Here is a 17,741-nt window from a genome sequence, read left to right as displayed (position 1 = left end):
ATCCTCCGCACCTTCATGGCCTAGAGGCCATCGGAGATGGGACGGACCGGTGGCGGCGCCGGCGGGAGGAGAATAGCTTTTCTTATGTAGGAGGAAAGAGATCTGAGAATTCTTTGAGTAAGTTTGCCTCTAAGATTGCCACAGATGGCTACTACTGGTGTCCCAAAAATATTTCCCTGAAGACAAACTCCATGGAACCACTGTTAAACAAGGATTTCTACTATTGGTCAAGCCAAGCCAAGCCAAGCCGAGCCAACCCAGATATTTTTTCAGTAGGGATTTCAAGAAGAAAAAATAGAAGATCCTTGGAAACAAGAATAAAAAGATATTAGGAGATTGCAAGACGATCTTATCAGATCTCACCATGCATGCATGATGTTAATTACATACCCAACGTGACGTGCTACAGGGGCATTGAGATGAACATGAGGATGAAAACATGGAGAGGGGGAAGCATGTGCTCGGCTCGATCAAACAAGAGGCATTGCTTGCACGGATGGGCGTAGATTTGTCCAGATACAGATCGATGTATCTAAACATATTTTACTGTGACATACATTCATATCTACACAATTCTAAGACAAATAATTTAGGACCGAGAGAGTAGCAAGCAAGCAGTGTGGCAGATGGGAGAGAGCGTTATTTTTTGTAGAGCATGTAATGCTAGACAGTTGGCAAGCAAGAAATAATTATATAGCGAGGGAGAGAGATGCTAACTACTACTCCCTTCTTTCCTAAATATTTGTCTTTTTAGAGATTTTAAATGGACTAACATATACGGATATATACAAACATATTTTAGAATGTAGATTCATTCATTTTGCTTCGTATGTAGTCACTTGTTGAAATCTCTAGAAAGACAAATATTGAGGAACAGAGGGAGTATTTTGTAAACAAAGCGCTCCATGGAAATAAACATGAACCTTGCCCTCGGATTAACAGCTGGTTGATCGTCTTAGCAAAAGCTCTCCGATGTTTTTCATATAGAAAAACAAAATGGTCTTAGAACCTGCTTACGACTGGATCATGCAAGATCCAAGCCAGGAGGCAAGACAGTAATAAAGAAAGAAATGATAATATAGGAGGAAGGTAGCACGTTTCTATCAAACCAAAGACTTTTTAGCCTTTCACAGACCCAAAGCGATATGCTCCATGTGCCACATATCCAATCCACCCTCAGTTGCCTCCCCCGTCGTCACCGGCCAGGAGGGCGGATGGCGAGCAGCCAGCGGCGGAGAGGCCGCCGCCGCTGATCCGGGGGAAACGGCGATTGTCTGGACAATCGCCGCTTCCTCCGGATGCTCCGCGACGAGAAGGAAATGTATAGTAACAATGTTGATCTGTGTGCGCATGGATCCGAGAGGGAGATTGACTATGGTTTGGTTTCGTTTCGTTTGGTTTGGTTTGATTGGGAGCATCTCCGCAATCCAGCACTAAGAAACACAGGATTTTTCTCCACTTAGCTATGCAATTATTGCATGTAGTAGCTAGCTATCGCTGTGATGAGACGATAAAAAATTGTTAATCTGAGGGCATGTTTCACGCTTTTATATCTTTTAGAACAGTGATCTACAAGATCTTATATTAAGTTACAGAGGAAGTACATGGGAGTGCACAATATCACTGTTGAATACTCCGTTGAAATTTGTACATAATATTTTGATGTACACATATAAATACATTTCGTCTATTCTACAAACGCTTGCAAAGTAGTTATTCTATACATCAAAAATACTGTAATAGAGAGACCCCTAAACTAGATAGTGAAAAAATTGCGAACTATACACCCTTAAGAGCTCATTTTAAACAATACTTTGTTATCTGCAAGCACTCCTCTGACTAGACAACCGAAGAATCTGACATCAAAACCAACCTTACCCGGCCTTCTCCGCAAAAAAAGACCTATTTTAAGTCAGCAGGAAGAGACAATGGCAACTTGCACATAAATCAAAATTTCAATATTTAAACCTACAGGGTGACATCAGAAGCTGGATTAATTATGCCATGCACATCCCACGCCATTTTAGTTAACAACTACTCCCTCCGTTCCTAAATATAAGTCTTTGGAGAGATTCCACTATGGACCACATACAGAGCAAAATGAGTGAACCTACACTCTAAAATGCATTTATATACATCCGTATGTGGTTCATAGTGAAATCTCTACAAAGACTTATATTTAGGAACGGAGGAAGTATTTGTCAAGTCAACCTCACAAAAGGATGAGCTGGATTATTTGGCATATGACAGTAAACTATGTGCTACTTTCGATCGCAATATCCCTATAAGATAGCACATTGCTTCACACATTCTTCCATCTCATTGCAGTAGCATAAGTTCCATAACTGGAAGACAAGGTATACTCTCTCTCTCTCTCTCTCTCTCTCTGTCTGTGTGTGTGTGCGCGCGCGCGCGCGCGCAAATTTTAGCATTCTCTCCCCTTCACATGAGAGGTAAGATCTAAGTCATTAACTAGTGATCAAATTAACTCTTAGCTTCTTACCTCTCATGTGAAAAGAGGGGGTAAGAGGGAGCATGTTAAAATTACTCCTCTCTCTCTCTCCCTCTCTAGCTAATCTTCGCAGTTTTTTGAATGGAATAAAAAAATATGTGCTTGCCCTCGCTCCTTAGAATGTATCAATTGAGATCATTTATGTATTCTGTTTTTTCCGAGGATTACATGCTCCTAAGAACTTATGTAGATATTTTTCCACAAAAAGGAATTTATGTGGAGATTTGCATGACACCGTGATTTGGTTTACTTTGAACACTTCCATAGAATACCATGTATATGACATCCTACTTATCTTAACGTCCATCATTGTTTGTTCATTAGGACTGTCTGCTCCACAACACTAAGTTTCTACCAAAATGGATATAACATTTCGTCCGGGTGCGTGTTACAGTATAGCAGTTATTTTTCTCACCGCGATCATCACAAAAGTTATTGTAAGAAGAATTGTTGCTCCAAGGCCAGAAAAGGGGTCACTTCAGCCACCTATTGCAAGTGGTGTTTCTCTTGTAGCTGCTTTGCCTACAATCCTGACCAAGGGTTTACATCCAGTACTCCATGACCTGCATGCAAAGCTGGGCAGTGTATTCACAATAAATCTGTTTGGTTTAAAGAAGGTGACTTTATTGGTTGGACCGGAGGTCACATCTCATTTCTTTCAAGCCAAGAACTCGGAACTCTGCCACCCGGATATGTATAAATTCACTATCCCTATTTTCGGCAAAGGCGTTATTTTTGATGTGGATTTCGAAACTAGAAACAGACAGATACGATTTGCTATAGATGCAATGAAGCCAACACAATTGAGAAGCAAAGTTGATTATATGGTTCATGAAGTACAGGCAAGCAACATACCGGTTATTATTATTATTATTATTATTATTATTATTATTATTATTATTATTATTATTATTATTATTATTATTATTATTATTATTATTATTATTATTATTATTATGCCTATAAATTACTTTGTGGGCACATAATATTTATGTTATATTCTTTTTACGAAGCTCTATGTTATATATATTGTAGTTGTTCTTTACTATAAGTATTGTTTTGTGCAATATACAGTACAATATATTTCTTGCACAAAATTTAACAGTTCACAAACAATTAATTTACATTATTCAAACAAAATTGAAACTTCTAGTTAATTTGCTGGAATAAACTTCTTCACCAAAGCCGCAAGGTGACCTAGCTGGACAATATGGGCTTGTGCAGCTTGTACATGCCCAATCTCTTGTTTTTTGTTTTCCTAAAACAAGCACATGCCCTGCACATTTCTGACACAAATGACTTTGATCATAGTTAATAATTAAAATTCTAAACTTGAAAAGGCATATAATGTTTGTAAGGATGCCTGCTCAAAACCTAAATGTGTAGTCTATTTTGATAAACACCAGTATGTGCACTGAAAGCTCAGACACCAATTGGTCGACCAGTAGTTTGTATGCGAACATATCACATAAGCCATCAAACCAAGGCACCGTATATGTTGGCAGTTTTGCTAGCGCTATGAGACTATCCAAACCTTTTCATTGTAAGTACCAAATATAGATGAGAACATCCTAGTCCGAAAGCGTGACTGCATATTCTCCTTAGCAGGTAACCTCTAGATCGCCTCCCCAAAATTCATAAACTTAAACTTTGCTTTCATGAAAAATTTATCTAGTTTGGGGCTGACAACTAAAACATAGAGGAACTAGTTGGGTATGTTCCACTACATGCACAATAGGAAGAAGAGAAGACTTTACAATATAATTTCTTATATGAACGTAACTAACGAGTGGCTCATTTCTCATGATGTTCATCTCTATTTTGTAGGACTACTTCTCAAAATGGGAGCAAGAGGGCATAATTGATCTAAAGCATGAGATGGCAGAGGTACTCATGCTCATCGCAAGCCGTTGCTTGCTTGGAAAAGAGGTCCGTGAGAAGATGTTCGAAGAAGTCTCTGTGCTCATCAATGATCTCTGCAAAAATGGCATGCACTTCATCAGCCTTTTTTTCCCATATATCCCAATCCCAGCCCACCGGCAACGCGACAAAGCGCGTGCTAGGCTGGGAAATATATTCCATGAGATAGTGAGATCACGTAAAATCTCAGGCCAGGTTGAGGATGATGTGCTACAAAAACTTATTGACTCGAAATGCATGGAGGATGGGCGCTCTATGACCGAGAGTGAGATTACTGGGCTACTCATTAGCTTGTTGTTTGCTGGGCAACATGCGAGCTCAAGCGCTGCCTCCTGGGCGGGAGCTTGTCTAATAAGCCATGAAAAGTACTTAGCAGCCGCTGTAGAAGAGCAACAGAAAATCATTGGAAAACACGGACAAGATGTAGTAGTAGATTACAACATCTTGTTAGAGATGGGAACCTTACATTCCTGCATCAAAGAGGCAATAAGAATGCATTCTCCATCAGCAATGGTAATGCGCCATGTGAAGAAGAGCTTCACTGTACAAACTAGAGAAGGCTACAGCTATGAAATTCCACAAGGGCATACCGTAGCTACCTCTATAGTGGTTGGCAACCAGCTGCCACATATCTATAAAGACCCTCATGTATATGACCCGTACCGTTTTGGTCCAGGGAGAGAGGAGGACAAAGCTGGCGGCAAGTTTGCATTCACATCATTTGGTGGTGGGAGGCATGCTTGCTTCGGGGAGGAATACTCTTACATGCAAATTAAAGTGATATGGAGTTTTTTGCTGAGGAACTTTGAGCTCAAAATGATTTCGCCTTTTCCAGAGGAAGAAATTGATAAATTCATACCAGGGCCTAAAGGAAGAGTGATGGTCAGTTACAAGAGGCGACTTCTTGTCAGTACCTAACCACTACTGATGAGATCGTAATTAAGGGTGGTTGTAATAAGTTTGTACTGTTAATTATGTATGTCTACTTATGTAAGCAGTCCCTTACGAGTTGCAATGAAAGTACATGTAAGCCCATACCTTCAACTCGCAAAAAACAAAATCCATCCCTTGAGGTGTGACATGTCGCCCTTCCGCTATTATATTTGAGATCATATCACCAAAAATGGTTTGGCTCTATGTTTTTCTGTGGTGGATGGCTGAGAGTTGGATGATGTGCTGAGAACTCATCTTGCAGAGTTGCAAGTGCATCGTAGCTTCATATGTTTTGACATTTCCCATGTCACGATTGATGTTTGGCCGTTTTTCTTCAGTTTTTTTTTTTGCTTTTTTTTCCTTATTTCTTTATATATACTTTTATTTTCTTAATTCGCACACTTTTTAAAATTCGTTAACTTTTTCAAATTTATGATTTGTTTTTTTAATGAACAATTTCCAAACTCATAACCTTTTTCTAGTTCTGAAATTTTTTAAATTCACACCATGCCAAGTTGTTTTCGTTTTCAAGAAATTTTGTATTTTCTAGAGTGTTGTCGGTCAAAAAAGGTGGATAAATGGTCGTACGTGTCGCAACTGGCATGCGGTGTTGGAAATCGTTCAAATTTGGTATGGATGTTTTCCATGGGCATTCCCACCTTTTTGCAAAAGTTGGGGTTATTTCAAGAATGATCACAATTGGATCATGTTCAACTAAGGGTGTTAGGGTAGGCCAGGAGGCTCCATCTGAGAGCACATTGTTTCTCGACATTGTTGAACTGGCCCCATTTTTTTACATCTCAAAGTGGATATGTTTACATTTGGTGGTGGGAGGCATCCTTGCACTGGAGAGGAATATGCTTACACGAAGAATAAAGCAATATGGAGTTGTTTCCTATGCAACTTTGAGTTAAAAATTACTTCTCCTTTCCAAGAGGAAGAATTTGATAAAATCATTTCCAGCCCTAAAAGGGAGGGTGATGGTTTGTTACAAGAGGCGACTTCTTGTTAGCGCCTAATTTTGGAGTCAATGTGTAAGCAATCATCTTGCAATGTATCGTTCTTACAGAAGTACCTCGTCCAATAAATAAGCACCAATTGCACCACACATCTATTATTCAAACCTTCTTATCGTTTTTGTTGTTATGCTTCCAAATTATATTCACCTTTTGCATAGCATCCTGGCAGAAGAATTTGAGGCTTTCTTGGTTTGATTGTGACTTGTGGTGGTTATTCTTTCTTGCTAGCCGCTAGCACCTCTATTGGACATGCTTTGATCGGTGGCTCTGCACTAGGTCGACGTTAAGATATGGAGATACCGAGACATAGTTGATAACAATTTTTTTATCGTCCCAATCGATTGAGATTTTTTTTTACATCTCAAAGGCCGACAAACACGACTGAGAATTTTTTTTGTGTGGTCCCAATCGACTAGGATTTTCTAGCCACCTATCTTTTGACAAGTTAGCCTGAGATATATTTCAATATATAATGGAAATCCTTTCATTCTAAAATGCAAATGTAGTTTTAAATAATGTTCATTTAATTTACAAAACATTTATATTTTTAAAAGAGGTGTTCATGTAATTTTATTAAGTATTTGGACATTTATATAAAAATTCTCATGCAGTTTCAAAAAATATTCATTAATTTTAAAAATCACAGGAAATTTGAAAGTTGTTCACCCTTTTATAAAAGTGTTCATGCAATTTAAAAATGTGTTTACACTTTTACAAAAATATACGTGAATTCCAAAAAATGTTCAGTATAGATTAGAATTAAAAAAACTAAAATTATTTAGAAAATGGGAAATAAATACAAAAGTGAAATCCAAAAAGGTGAAAATAAAAGCAAATGATAGAAAGAGATAAACATTGCAAAGACAAAATACCCATAAACAGCGAATGTGACTTAAATGGCCTAGGCCCACTACGCGAAATATTGGGCCATTGTATGCTATAAGATGCACACAGAAAAAGATGCTAAAAAATAGCAGTTGCGCTGCTCATTCTCAAAGAAATAAAACTGAAAATAACAGTTGTGCGGCTTACTCATGATAAGAGAGAGGAGCCCTAGTTGACACTCTGTGTGTCAAAATGCTGGACAAACACACATATCCCATAGGGCCATACCACATTGGTGCTACCTACAGTAGGTAATTTAAGGTTTTGTTTTGCATGCTTTTAGTTTTTCTAGCTACCCGGCTACACTAGAAAAAGGTTTAACAAAGGATGAACTGATTGTAAGAAATGGCCATGAAAATAAAAAAATATCGAATTTAAAATGTTCTCCAATCAAAATTTGATCATGAAGTTTAAAAATATTCATGTTTTTAATAAATTTTATCTAATTTAAGTAATATTCCTGAATTTTAAAAAAAGTTCTGAAATATAAGAGCATTTAGATCTTGTAATTCTTTACGGAGGGAGTATTTGTGTATATATTTCATTTTTGCAGAACATGTAAGGGACATACGTGGATATCGTTGGCTATCTAAAAAAACTACCAACCAGAGCATCGAGCCTGGACTATAGCTAATTTGCGTTTGGATCATCACTTGCCTTCGGCAAACGAGTGTAAATTATGAATCGAGATTCTTCTTTGTGAGCTTGTTAATCTATTATTTTAATATACTCAATGATGTTATGGTGCCTATCTGATCATGGTATGAGCCCGTAGCAACGTACAGGCTTTCTACTAGTAGCCATAAACAACGAATGTGACTTAAATGGGCTCGGCCAACTAAGCAAACTAGTGGGCCATTGTATGTTGTAAGAGGCTGAAAAAATGCTAATAAAAGCAGTTGCGCTGCTCATTCTCAAAAAAAAAAAAATCAGTTGTGCGGCTTAGTCATGACAAGAGAGGGGAACCCTATTTGATGCTCTGTGTGTCAAAATGCCGGACAAACCCACATTCCCATAGGGCCGTCCCATGTTGGTGCTACATACAGTAGGTAATTTAAGGTTTTTTGTGTCCTTTTAATTTTTCTAGCTAGCCGGTTACACTAGAAAAAGGTTTAAGAAAGGATGAACTGATTTTAAGAAATGGTCTTGAAAATTTAAAAATGTTCTCGAATCTAAAATTTTACCATGAATTTAAAAACGTTCTCTTTTAAAAAAGTCATTGCAATTTAGAAAACTTTTTTATAATTTAATTAATATTACTGAATTTTTAAAAATGGTATCAAAATTAGAAAAAAGGATTGCATAAATTTAAAATTTTAAAATAAAGAAACCACTGAATAAAACATAAAAAAGGCAAAAAGGGAAAAAGAATAAATACAATAAAAATCCAGATGAAAACCGGTGGAGAAGAATAGAAATAAAAATGCCCAACATGAAGAACCAGTAAAAACCGCTCCTCCTATTGGGCCTGTCCTAGCTACTTGGCCCTTGTGCAAATCGGCAATAATTTGACACAATATGGTTCAAATGGTAAATCACACAAGAAAGAAATATAGTAGCCATCTAAAAAAAGCATAAGAAAGAGATAGTTTTTGCACGAACTGGCACATAAACGCCAAAGTTTTAGTTACCCAAGTCGCGTACACGTAAATCCACAAACTAGTCTAGCATAGCATAGCGTGTCATCAGATCAGATGTAAAGCAACAAATGATGATAGTATGCGTGATCGAATGAAACTATATATAGGTGTAAGGGCAACTCCAACACACGACTTCAAACAGACCTCCGATTCATCCGCTTTTCGTCCGTTTGAGGCACGAAAATGGACATGTCTGTCCATTTGTGATCGTGCGACAGGCACGCCTCGTCCCAAATCGTTCGGGTTTGTGGACTTCGAATTTGTGCACAAAAGATAATAATAAACTAAGAAATAATACGAAAAACATAAATATAAACATAAACATCCACACGTTAATAGTACCTAAGTTCAACACATGTCTTACTTAAACTAAAACATAATAAAAGATATTAAAAAAACTTGAAATAGACCCGTCTCCAGAGGGCGCCGTCGTCATCAAGAGCCACCGTCCTACTCGTCGTCGTCACTGATGAGGTCGACGTAGGGAGGTGGCTGCCAAAGATGTGCCGGCGGCCCCTGCCAGACCGGATGCGCCAGCGGCGCCTGCACCACCTCCTCACGTGGCTCTTGCTCCTGCTCTGGTACGGTGACCGCGGCGACGTGGCTGACCATGGGCCTACGCCCACCGAGTCGGCCATCTCCGGCACGGGGCACGACCAGCTCCACTGCTGGCCCACCAGACGTGGGTTCCACACGGCGACGGGCAGCTCCTCCACAACCTCCTCCTGCTGCACCTCCTCCTTGACGTCGAGTTCCAACTCCGGGATGGCCAAGTCGCCGGCCACAGAGAGGGCCAACACGGTTTCCATGCCATCCCATTGCCGCTCGTCATGGGTGGACACTGAGTCCTCCATGACCCGCCTAATGAGGCGGGCCTCCTCCTCCTCGGTCATGGGCGGCAGCGGTGGTGGGGGCAAGGACGGAGAAGGCGTCGGCTCGATGCCGCGTACACGCCTACGGCCCCGCATTTTGGGAGGGCTGTCAGCACGAGGAGGACGCGGGCTAGGAGGACGACCAGCAAAAAAAGATTGCTGCTGCTAATCGTGCTCGTCGAGGAGCCACGTATCCCAGAGCGGCGAATCTATGGCGTATCCGGGGTCCTCTAGTAGATCAGGTGGGAGGCAGGCGCGTCGTTGGTTGATCTCCATGCTGCATAGTCTTTGGTTGAAAGAATAAGCTAGCATTGGAAGTATAAGAATCTGCATGGTAACAACTAAATGATCTTGCCCATATTGTTTTGACTGAAAAATGTTGAGAAACTGGTTAAGGATAGTTTTCTTCAAACTTGCAGTGTATCCTTAAGCAAGCTAAAAGAACATGTACAGATGATAAGTAAAATAGATACATAAAAAGATTCTCATAAGTCAGAAACAAGAAATCGCGTTGCCTCTATGACATAAAATTCCTTGAGAAAGCTATAATCTATATGATTGCGGTACAAGAATATTGATAGCATATCAAAGAGTACACCAACTTCAGTACGATCGTGTCTCAAATAATTCAGGAAGCAACTTTATAAGCCGCTTGCTTTCCATCACCTGTTTAGAGAGCGATATTACTAAAACTCGGGCATTAAAACATACATGCATGCGGTGTGGTAAGAAGCGAAGTGCAAATATTGGGTATGAAAGCGACATAAAACTTCCATGATGGCAGTTTTGTGTAAAGGAGTGGACACATAGTAAATATGCATGCAGGAGCCAATTGCCAGGGTATTAAGCTTTTGAATGTACCAGGTATTAAGCTTTTGCATATACCATGACTAAATTGCATATGATACACAAGTCTCTCGATACATAAGATACACAAGCCTTTTGGATGTACCACGATTAAATTGCATATGATACACAAGTCTTTCGATACATAAGATACACGAGCCTTTGGATGTACCACGATTAAATTCCATATGCTACAAGTACAAACAGATTGTAAAGCATTTCAATTAACTGTTTCATATACCAGGATGCAGTTTAAGATTGTCAATAAGCCACTAGTGAAATGCATAAGTAAATTGCGAGCCCAGGCCCAGATACGAGCACGAATTATAGGAACAAAAGGCAAATCTGTCTCAGAAAAATGCTTTTAGGTACTGCATGTATATGTTCATAAAAAAGACATGCATTCAGAAAAAAGCAAATTTGCATCCGCAGTTTTTTTTAAAGCACAACCTGTACATCTAGTCCCTTGGAAAAACATAGGTTTGCACATTCTTGTCTATACATGGCACATATCTTGTTTCTCTGTTCGACTGTACATAGTCTGCATCTTGGCATCCTGCATGTTAAAAAAACATTTGTCATAAGTTTGTTGCCTACATGTCAAGATATAGAAGCACATGTTGCATGCAAGGGACCATCTTAATGAGCTACTTCCAGATTTACAACAAAAAGGCTAATTTGCCATTTTAAAAGAACATTATTGCCTAATAAGTGGCATTTAAATTGCCTAACAAATGACACTTAAAAACAAGATCGCCCCTAATGGTTGAAAATCTAGTATATAACCATGTCAAATGTGAAGCAATTGAGCCTATCAGGAAAAAGTACATGTTGCCATGCAACTGATTTAATAAAGCAATAAAAAGACATCATAACAAACTTTCCACCATGTAGAAATTGCAGCCAGTGAGTATTTCAGTTATATAATTTAAGTTTGAATTGAGCAATCACACTAAATTAAGAGTATAGACTGCGGTGTCAAAAAACAACAATACTAATCTTAATGGGTAATAGTGAGGAACTGGCCTGGTTAGAATGCCTTGTTGCTGCCAACAAATCAACACCTCCCCCACTGCCCCCTCCCATGCATAAACATGTAGGTCCAGCTGAGGACTCACCTAAAATCTGCAGTCTTAGGGGCTGTAAAAGGCACAAGCACCATTCCAAGGTGTGCAACAGGGGGGCTGCAAAAGGCAGAATTTGTTCAGGGTGAAGCCTGCAACTGAAACAAAAGCAAATTATGCCAAAATCAGAGTACAAATTGGACAATCGAGTGTTTCCATGTATGCTTAAAAATCAGAAGCTCAAATGAAGCAAACATGGTAATGTTAGAGTGGATTGTATTTTTTCAGGCAATTAAGTGTCATTTTAGGCAATATTATCTTCGTAATATAAGCAGTTTATAAATTCTGAATATGCAAGTATAGTTCACGAATGAGCTAGCTAGCTATTGCATCTTGCAATGAGGTAGTTAGGTGGAGATGGAATAGGGCTTACGGGTGTATGAAGTGCTCGAAGAGAGAAGTGCAAAGGATGGAGATGCTCAGGGAGGGAGGCTGTGATGTAGAAGCTAAGCGCCGCACAACATCATGCCGAGCTGCTGTAGCCTGTGGAACGTGCAGCTATCGGAGCTGGTGGTCGATATACCAAAGATGAGACCCCACGGTGCGGCCCCTAGCGATAGCAACATCCCCATCCATGACTAGCGCCCAGCTCACCACGCACACCTGCGCCACAAAACCGAAGAGCCAAGCATGAAGGATGAGGCGGAGTGCTGGGTCCATTGAAACACAAATCAAAGTTACGAATGCTACTTTTTCATATTATAGGCAATAATAGTGCTAAGTGTTAGACAATAGTAGGTTCTAGATTAGGAAAAATAGTATTCTTGATTAAGCAATAATAATGAATACAAAAAATGCTAAAGCTAACTATAAGATGCTTGATTATATATTTCTAAGTTACTAGGTAATGTAACTTAAAATGCTAAATCTAACTATTTCCTGATGCAACACTAAATAGATTCGTTGCTTAATGGTGGAACTGTATTTTGGAGCTTATAATTGCTTAATGAAGGATTGAAATACTCTACTTGATGTCAGGTGGTTATTAGAATATTGTCTAAAAAATTGCTAGGTCCATATAGGCAAAACTGTATTATTCACCTGATTATGTGAAGTACTATCCATGATGGAGAAATTGGTTTTTCTTAGGCAGAATAGTATTTTTCCATAACACAGAACTATGTTATGGAATAAGGAATATACCAATATCATTGCCTAATGCATAAATGTGTCTTAACCTAACATAAAAGTAATTTTGCCTAATGAAAAATTATACTAATGCCTAATGTGTACCAATATCATTTCATAATGCTAACTAGTTCTTAGTTCTAGTTTTATTGTGAAAACATGAAACAATATGGAATAGCATGCCATAATTTAATCTGGGACAATGCAGCATGCTCCATATTTGCATAACCATGCAGTTTTTTTTGGCTAATGCAGTACATGAGGCACACCCAGATTTGTACCGAAAGGCTAAATTGCCTATTTAGGAGCACAATGTTGCCTAACAAAAATGACACTAAATTGCCTAACAAACACATGAAGCAATAAACACAGTTTATTTGCATAAAAGACGCCTTGGCTGTGCTACCTAGCTAGAAAACTAATACAAACAGCTCGCAATCACCGGCTCAGACGGAACACAAGCAAAAAGCACAAAAAGCTATATAAATGCATCCACAGTATTACAATTGAAGTAACACCATTACTTCCGTAAAATCTCTGATTCCCAGCTAAAGTAACAAGCTAATCTGAAAGCAATAGTCCAACATCGGAAGAACTGTAAGCCTCCAGAGGACCAAAACCACACCTCTCAATTATTTTTCTACAAAAAATGCATCTGCCTACCGAAACAATGACGGAGCAAAAGAATTAACAGGTCCAATCCACTCCCAATTATGCGCAAAAATAGTTGAGTTGTCGCGGGGGAGTCAAAGGAAGAACCACAGCGCAATGCTCACCTTAGTGGGGAAGATGGTTGCAGAGCACCAGAGGAGGTGGCGTCCTCAGAACTGCGACCGTTGATGCCTGATCCACGGAGGGCGCGCGAGCTGGAGTCGTAACCAATGATGCACTACAAAAAGAATTATATATTATAAATTAGGCAAAATAGTGTTAAGAATTAAGCAACAAACCATGGATATGCCAAAATAAATGAAACGGACAGCTATCGGCATGGGATTCAGAGCTGTGGGACACAGGTAGGAATAAATGCATCATTGGCAATGGGATGTGCAAACAAAAATTGCAATATAGTTTGAAATTTTCTGATATCAACATCAAAGTAGGCATATGCAGTTTTGCAAAAACAAAAAGTTTAAATATAATCTCCTAGTGTTTTCCATGAGGTCATCAACATTGGTTTCATGCTGCACACATTTGAAAACTGGGAACAGAGGAATTAACCTTAGGAATTGGAAGCATAAATAAATATTTGCTTTGGAAAACAAATACCTTAACAGAGGAATCCCAGAAGCAAAAACAGGCAGCGAGGGTGATTGGAAAAAAAGACAAGCAAATTCACTTTACAAAGAAACTGTCAATATGAGAAAAATATGATGAGGCGAATCTGGTTTACCAATGAAGCTGTCCCAAAAAGTGCCAAAAGGTCTGGTACGCTATCTGAAATGATAGCCTTAATTCACTAGGAAACAGGCCAAATTTGATACCTTTAGTCAGGCAAGTTTAATGTCACTAGTTAAGAAATTTAATATCACTAATTAAGTAATTTAATATCTTTAGTCAGTCAAGTTATTAGTAATTTGGTAGCAATTATGTGTGTGTCCAACACCAAAAAGAAAAAGCCAATAACCTCTGTTAGACTATAGCAGAATCGGTTGTACTCATTTCAGGATGATTTGAATCATTTGCACGATAGCTAGGTTTAGTATTAATAGCTTAGAAAAATACCCAGTCCCAATACTAGTAACAATCTAACATGATATGCATTCAAGATGTGAAGCTGCAGTTTGAGGAGAATCTCAACCATATATACTTGTGTACTCCAATGGACCAAGCGAGATGAGACAAGTAGATATCATTTGCATGCTTCCATCACTAGCCACCCAGAGTTGATACAGCAACCGGAGAGAACACATATCCAAACATAAAAGGAGGGTTGATTCTAAACTGTTTGCCACGCCACTAAGAAATGAAATACTCATCACAACAGCCTCGAGCTGGCTGATAAGTCTACTCATCAGTACTCATCAGGATCACAGAAACAAACCGGGGTCTCCAACACATAGGTGACCAGCTGGACCAGCAACGGGAGACGCTCCTCAAGCCAGGCAATGTTACCATTACCTTCGAGTACATCATCAGCAGTATCCTTTAGCATTATGCTCAGCTTTTTGACTCGGGCTAAGACCAGATCGTCCTCGGCAAGCAATACGCCCAAGGCTAACATAAAGCGCTTCCTCAGATCTAAGGGCAAAATTGCTGAGTTCTTCATGAGTAGGAGGGCTTCCAGGGCGCCCTGTTCCAGCTTGGCTTCCTGAACCTTGAGCTGGGGTAACACATCATGCTCGAGCATTTGGATTTCCAGCAACAAGCATGCCACGACCGAGAGGTTTTCCAGCTCCGGGCATGCCCAGAACACATACTCCTTGATCAGCGGGCGGAGGAGTGCATACGACTCGCACGCTATGCGCACCGACTCCAGAGAGACAAGATTCACAAGCATTAAGTCATTGGAGTGGCCCAGCTCATCGGAGAGGGCCTGCAGGGCTTGGATTTGGGCACGGCAGTGGATTTTGTAGAGCATCTTTTCCTTTTGGCGGCGAAGAAGACTGCAGCAGCAGAACAGTACAGCACAAACAGAGGAGGATTTAATGTCAGCAAGAGACCATACAGCACCAATCCAAGCTTCTACTTAATTAGTTAGGACAGCATATATATATTTGCATTGTGCGACAGAATTAATAGTTATTAATATGAAGTGAAAGCAGCAATTCAACCATGTATACTGATATATAGGCAACTAAACAAAATGAAGAATTCCTTATTAAACCAAAATCTGACCACAACCAAGCAAACCCTAACTAAAACATCAGATTGATTCCTTATTACGGATAATCAATCGAACCCTGCCTAGGTGGTGTTACCAAACAAACAAACCCTAACTAATTAAATCCTATCCTATCCTAGTCGAGGTTCCTTCCTCATACGAACCAATCAGAACGAGCAACTCCGGAGGGAGACCACGCTGGATGGATGCGAGACCTACGAACCAGTGCCTACCAACCAATCGGAACGAACTCCAAGCTGATCGGGATGTACAAGTGGTGCTCACCTCGGGCGGGCGGGCGTAAGATGTGGAGAGGACGAGGCGCCGGGTCCCGTCCCGTCGGGGAAGGTGATGTGAGATTGAGATTGGGTCGACAGGGGGTTGCGGGCAACGGCGGCGAGGCGATGGATGGAGTGCGGGGGAGAGACGAGGCGGGCGGCTTTTTTTTTATAGGAGGGAGGGCAAGAGGGTAAAAGCACTTGAGTATTCGTATGAGGAACCCGTGAGATTTATATATCCACTAATGCATCATGTGTTTCATCAGTTTATCTTGTGATTTTTTTTTTTTTTGCGGGTAAAATCTTTGCATTACTCAAATCTCAATGTCCATACAATCAGCCTCGGCTAGCTCTAAAGAAACTGATGGGCCTGACCCAACCCAGGTCATTGTTCTGCCCTCTTGTCTAGCAAACTTTGCTAAGCTATCGCTAACCTTATTTTGCGTACGATTTATATGAGTAATACAAGAATCACGAAGAGACATCAGGTGTCTAATTTCTTTAACTAAAGAAGAGTAGATCGATCTATCAATATCCATCGCTTGAATCAGCTTGACTGCAATAATGGAGTCCATCTCAATAATGATCGGCAAGTCGCTTCTCTGAATTGCAAAAGACAGGCCTTCCATGCAAGCACACAACTCCGCTTCAAGAATTTCTCGGCATGAAAAAAGCTCCCTGCAAGCTGAGTAGATGACATTACCTTTGTCATCTCGCAGCACCATCCCCGCACCAGCCGTACCATTTACTGCAAAGGACCCATCAGTATTCAGTTTCACCCAACCCGCCATAGGGGGACACCATTTGACAGGAGTGCTCTCAACTATTCGAACATGTGGATTTTTAAGTGGCCTGTCGTATGTAACTAAGGACTTCCCTTTGCTCGGATCAGAAGATAGATCAATTTTAAGACCAACCAAGGAATCAAGGTAACTCACCAAATACCTCCTGGACGCTTCCATTGGGGGCGCAGGTTTATGGTGTAACACTTCATTACGGATGTGCCAAATCCTCCACAAAGTCAAAAGAAGCATGCACCTCTCGATTTCTGGCAATGGGTCAAGGACATGAAGCAGCCATTCCTTACCTGTATTTCTAATAGCAGCCAAGTCAGGTAAGGACCAAACCTCCGACATTGTTGACCATAATTCTCTAGCAAAAGTGCAGCGACAGAGGGGATGGAAGTTATCTTCCGGCTCAACAGCACAAATTGGACAAAGGTCATTAACCTCCAGACTCCTACTATGCTTCTTCTGCCATGTCGGCAAAGCATTAGTAGCGACTTTCCAAGCAAAGTTTCGAACTGTAGGAGGAACATCGCAAGACCAAATAAGGTTCCAACAAGAACGGCGACCATCCGGACTGGAACTAGATCCCGCTGCATTCATTCTGTGAGCTTCATCGAAGGCAAATTGATATGCACTCTTCACAGTAAAAATACCATATTTGCCTGGACCCCAAGCAAGTGTATCATCTTCCAACCGGGGCGAAGCTCGAATTTTAATAATTTCCAACACATCAGGCGGCAAAAAATACTCCTGTAGCAATCCTATATTCCAAGAACCATTAGCATTCAACAATTCAGACACAAAACGTATACGGCATCTGCCCTGAAGCGTGATAGGTTTGAATGAGAAAGGACGGGGTATCCAATTATCACGCCAGACTCGGATGCTCCTGCCATTCCCAACTCTCCAAACCAAACCTTTTTTCAAAAGCTCCAGCCCATAAGAAATAGCCTGCCAAGATGATGAGGCATT

At 40.2% G+C, this 17,741-nt stretch overlaps 2 protein-coding genes across 2 annotated transcripts; one reads left to right on the top strand and one right to left on the bottom strand.

Annotated features, from left to right (window-relative positions):
* Positions 1 to 2,330: 2,330 nt before the first annotated feature.
* On the top strand, positions 2,331 to 5,467 carry LOC123089860 (obtusifoliol 14-alpha demethylase-like). The gene is made up of 3 exons (XM_044511418.1): positions 2,331 to 2,357; positions 2,837 to 3,354; positions 4,340 to 5,467. The coding sequence occupies exons 2-3, from the start codon at positions 2,872 to 2,874 to the stop codon at positions 5,348 to 5,350; spliced, it is 1,494 nt and encodes a 497-aa protein (XP_044367353.1). The 5' UTR covers positions 2,331 to 2,357; positions 2,837 to 2,871; the 3' UTR covers positions 5,351 to 5,467.
* Positions 5,468 to 14,137: 8,670 nt separating this feature from the next.
* Positions 14,138 to 16,165, bottom strand: LOC123094068 (uncharacterized). Its single transcript, XM_044516149.1, has 2 exons — positions 15,989 to 16,165; positions 14,138 to 15,485 (listed from the first exon to the last, which is right to left on the bottom strand). Exon 2 carries the CDS (start codon positions 15,458 to 15,460, stop codon positions 14,894 to 14,896), a length of 567 nt encoding a protein of 188 aa, XP_044372084.1. The 5' UTR covers positions 15,461 to 15,485; positions 15,989 to 16,165; the 3' UTR covers positions 14,138 to 14,893.
* Positions 16,166 to 17,741: the final 1,576 nt, after the last annotated feature.

This window comes from Triticum aestivum, chromosome 4B, assembly GCF_018294505.1.
Source record: "Triticum aestivum cultivar Chinese Spring chromosome 4B, IWGSC CS RefSeq v2.1, whole genome shotgun sequence".
Classification (NCBI taxonomy): Eukaryota; Viridiplantae; Streptophyta; class Magnoliopsida; order Poales; family Poaceae; genus Triticum; species Triticum aestivum.
This window is presented reverse-complemented; position numbering and strand designations above follow the sequence as displayed.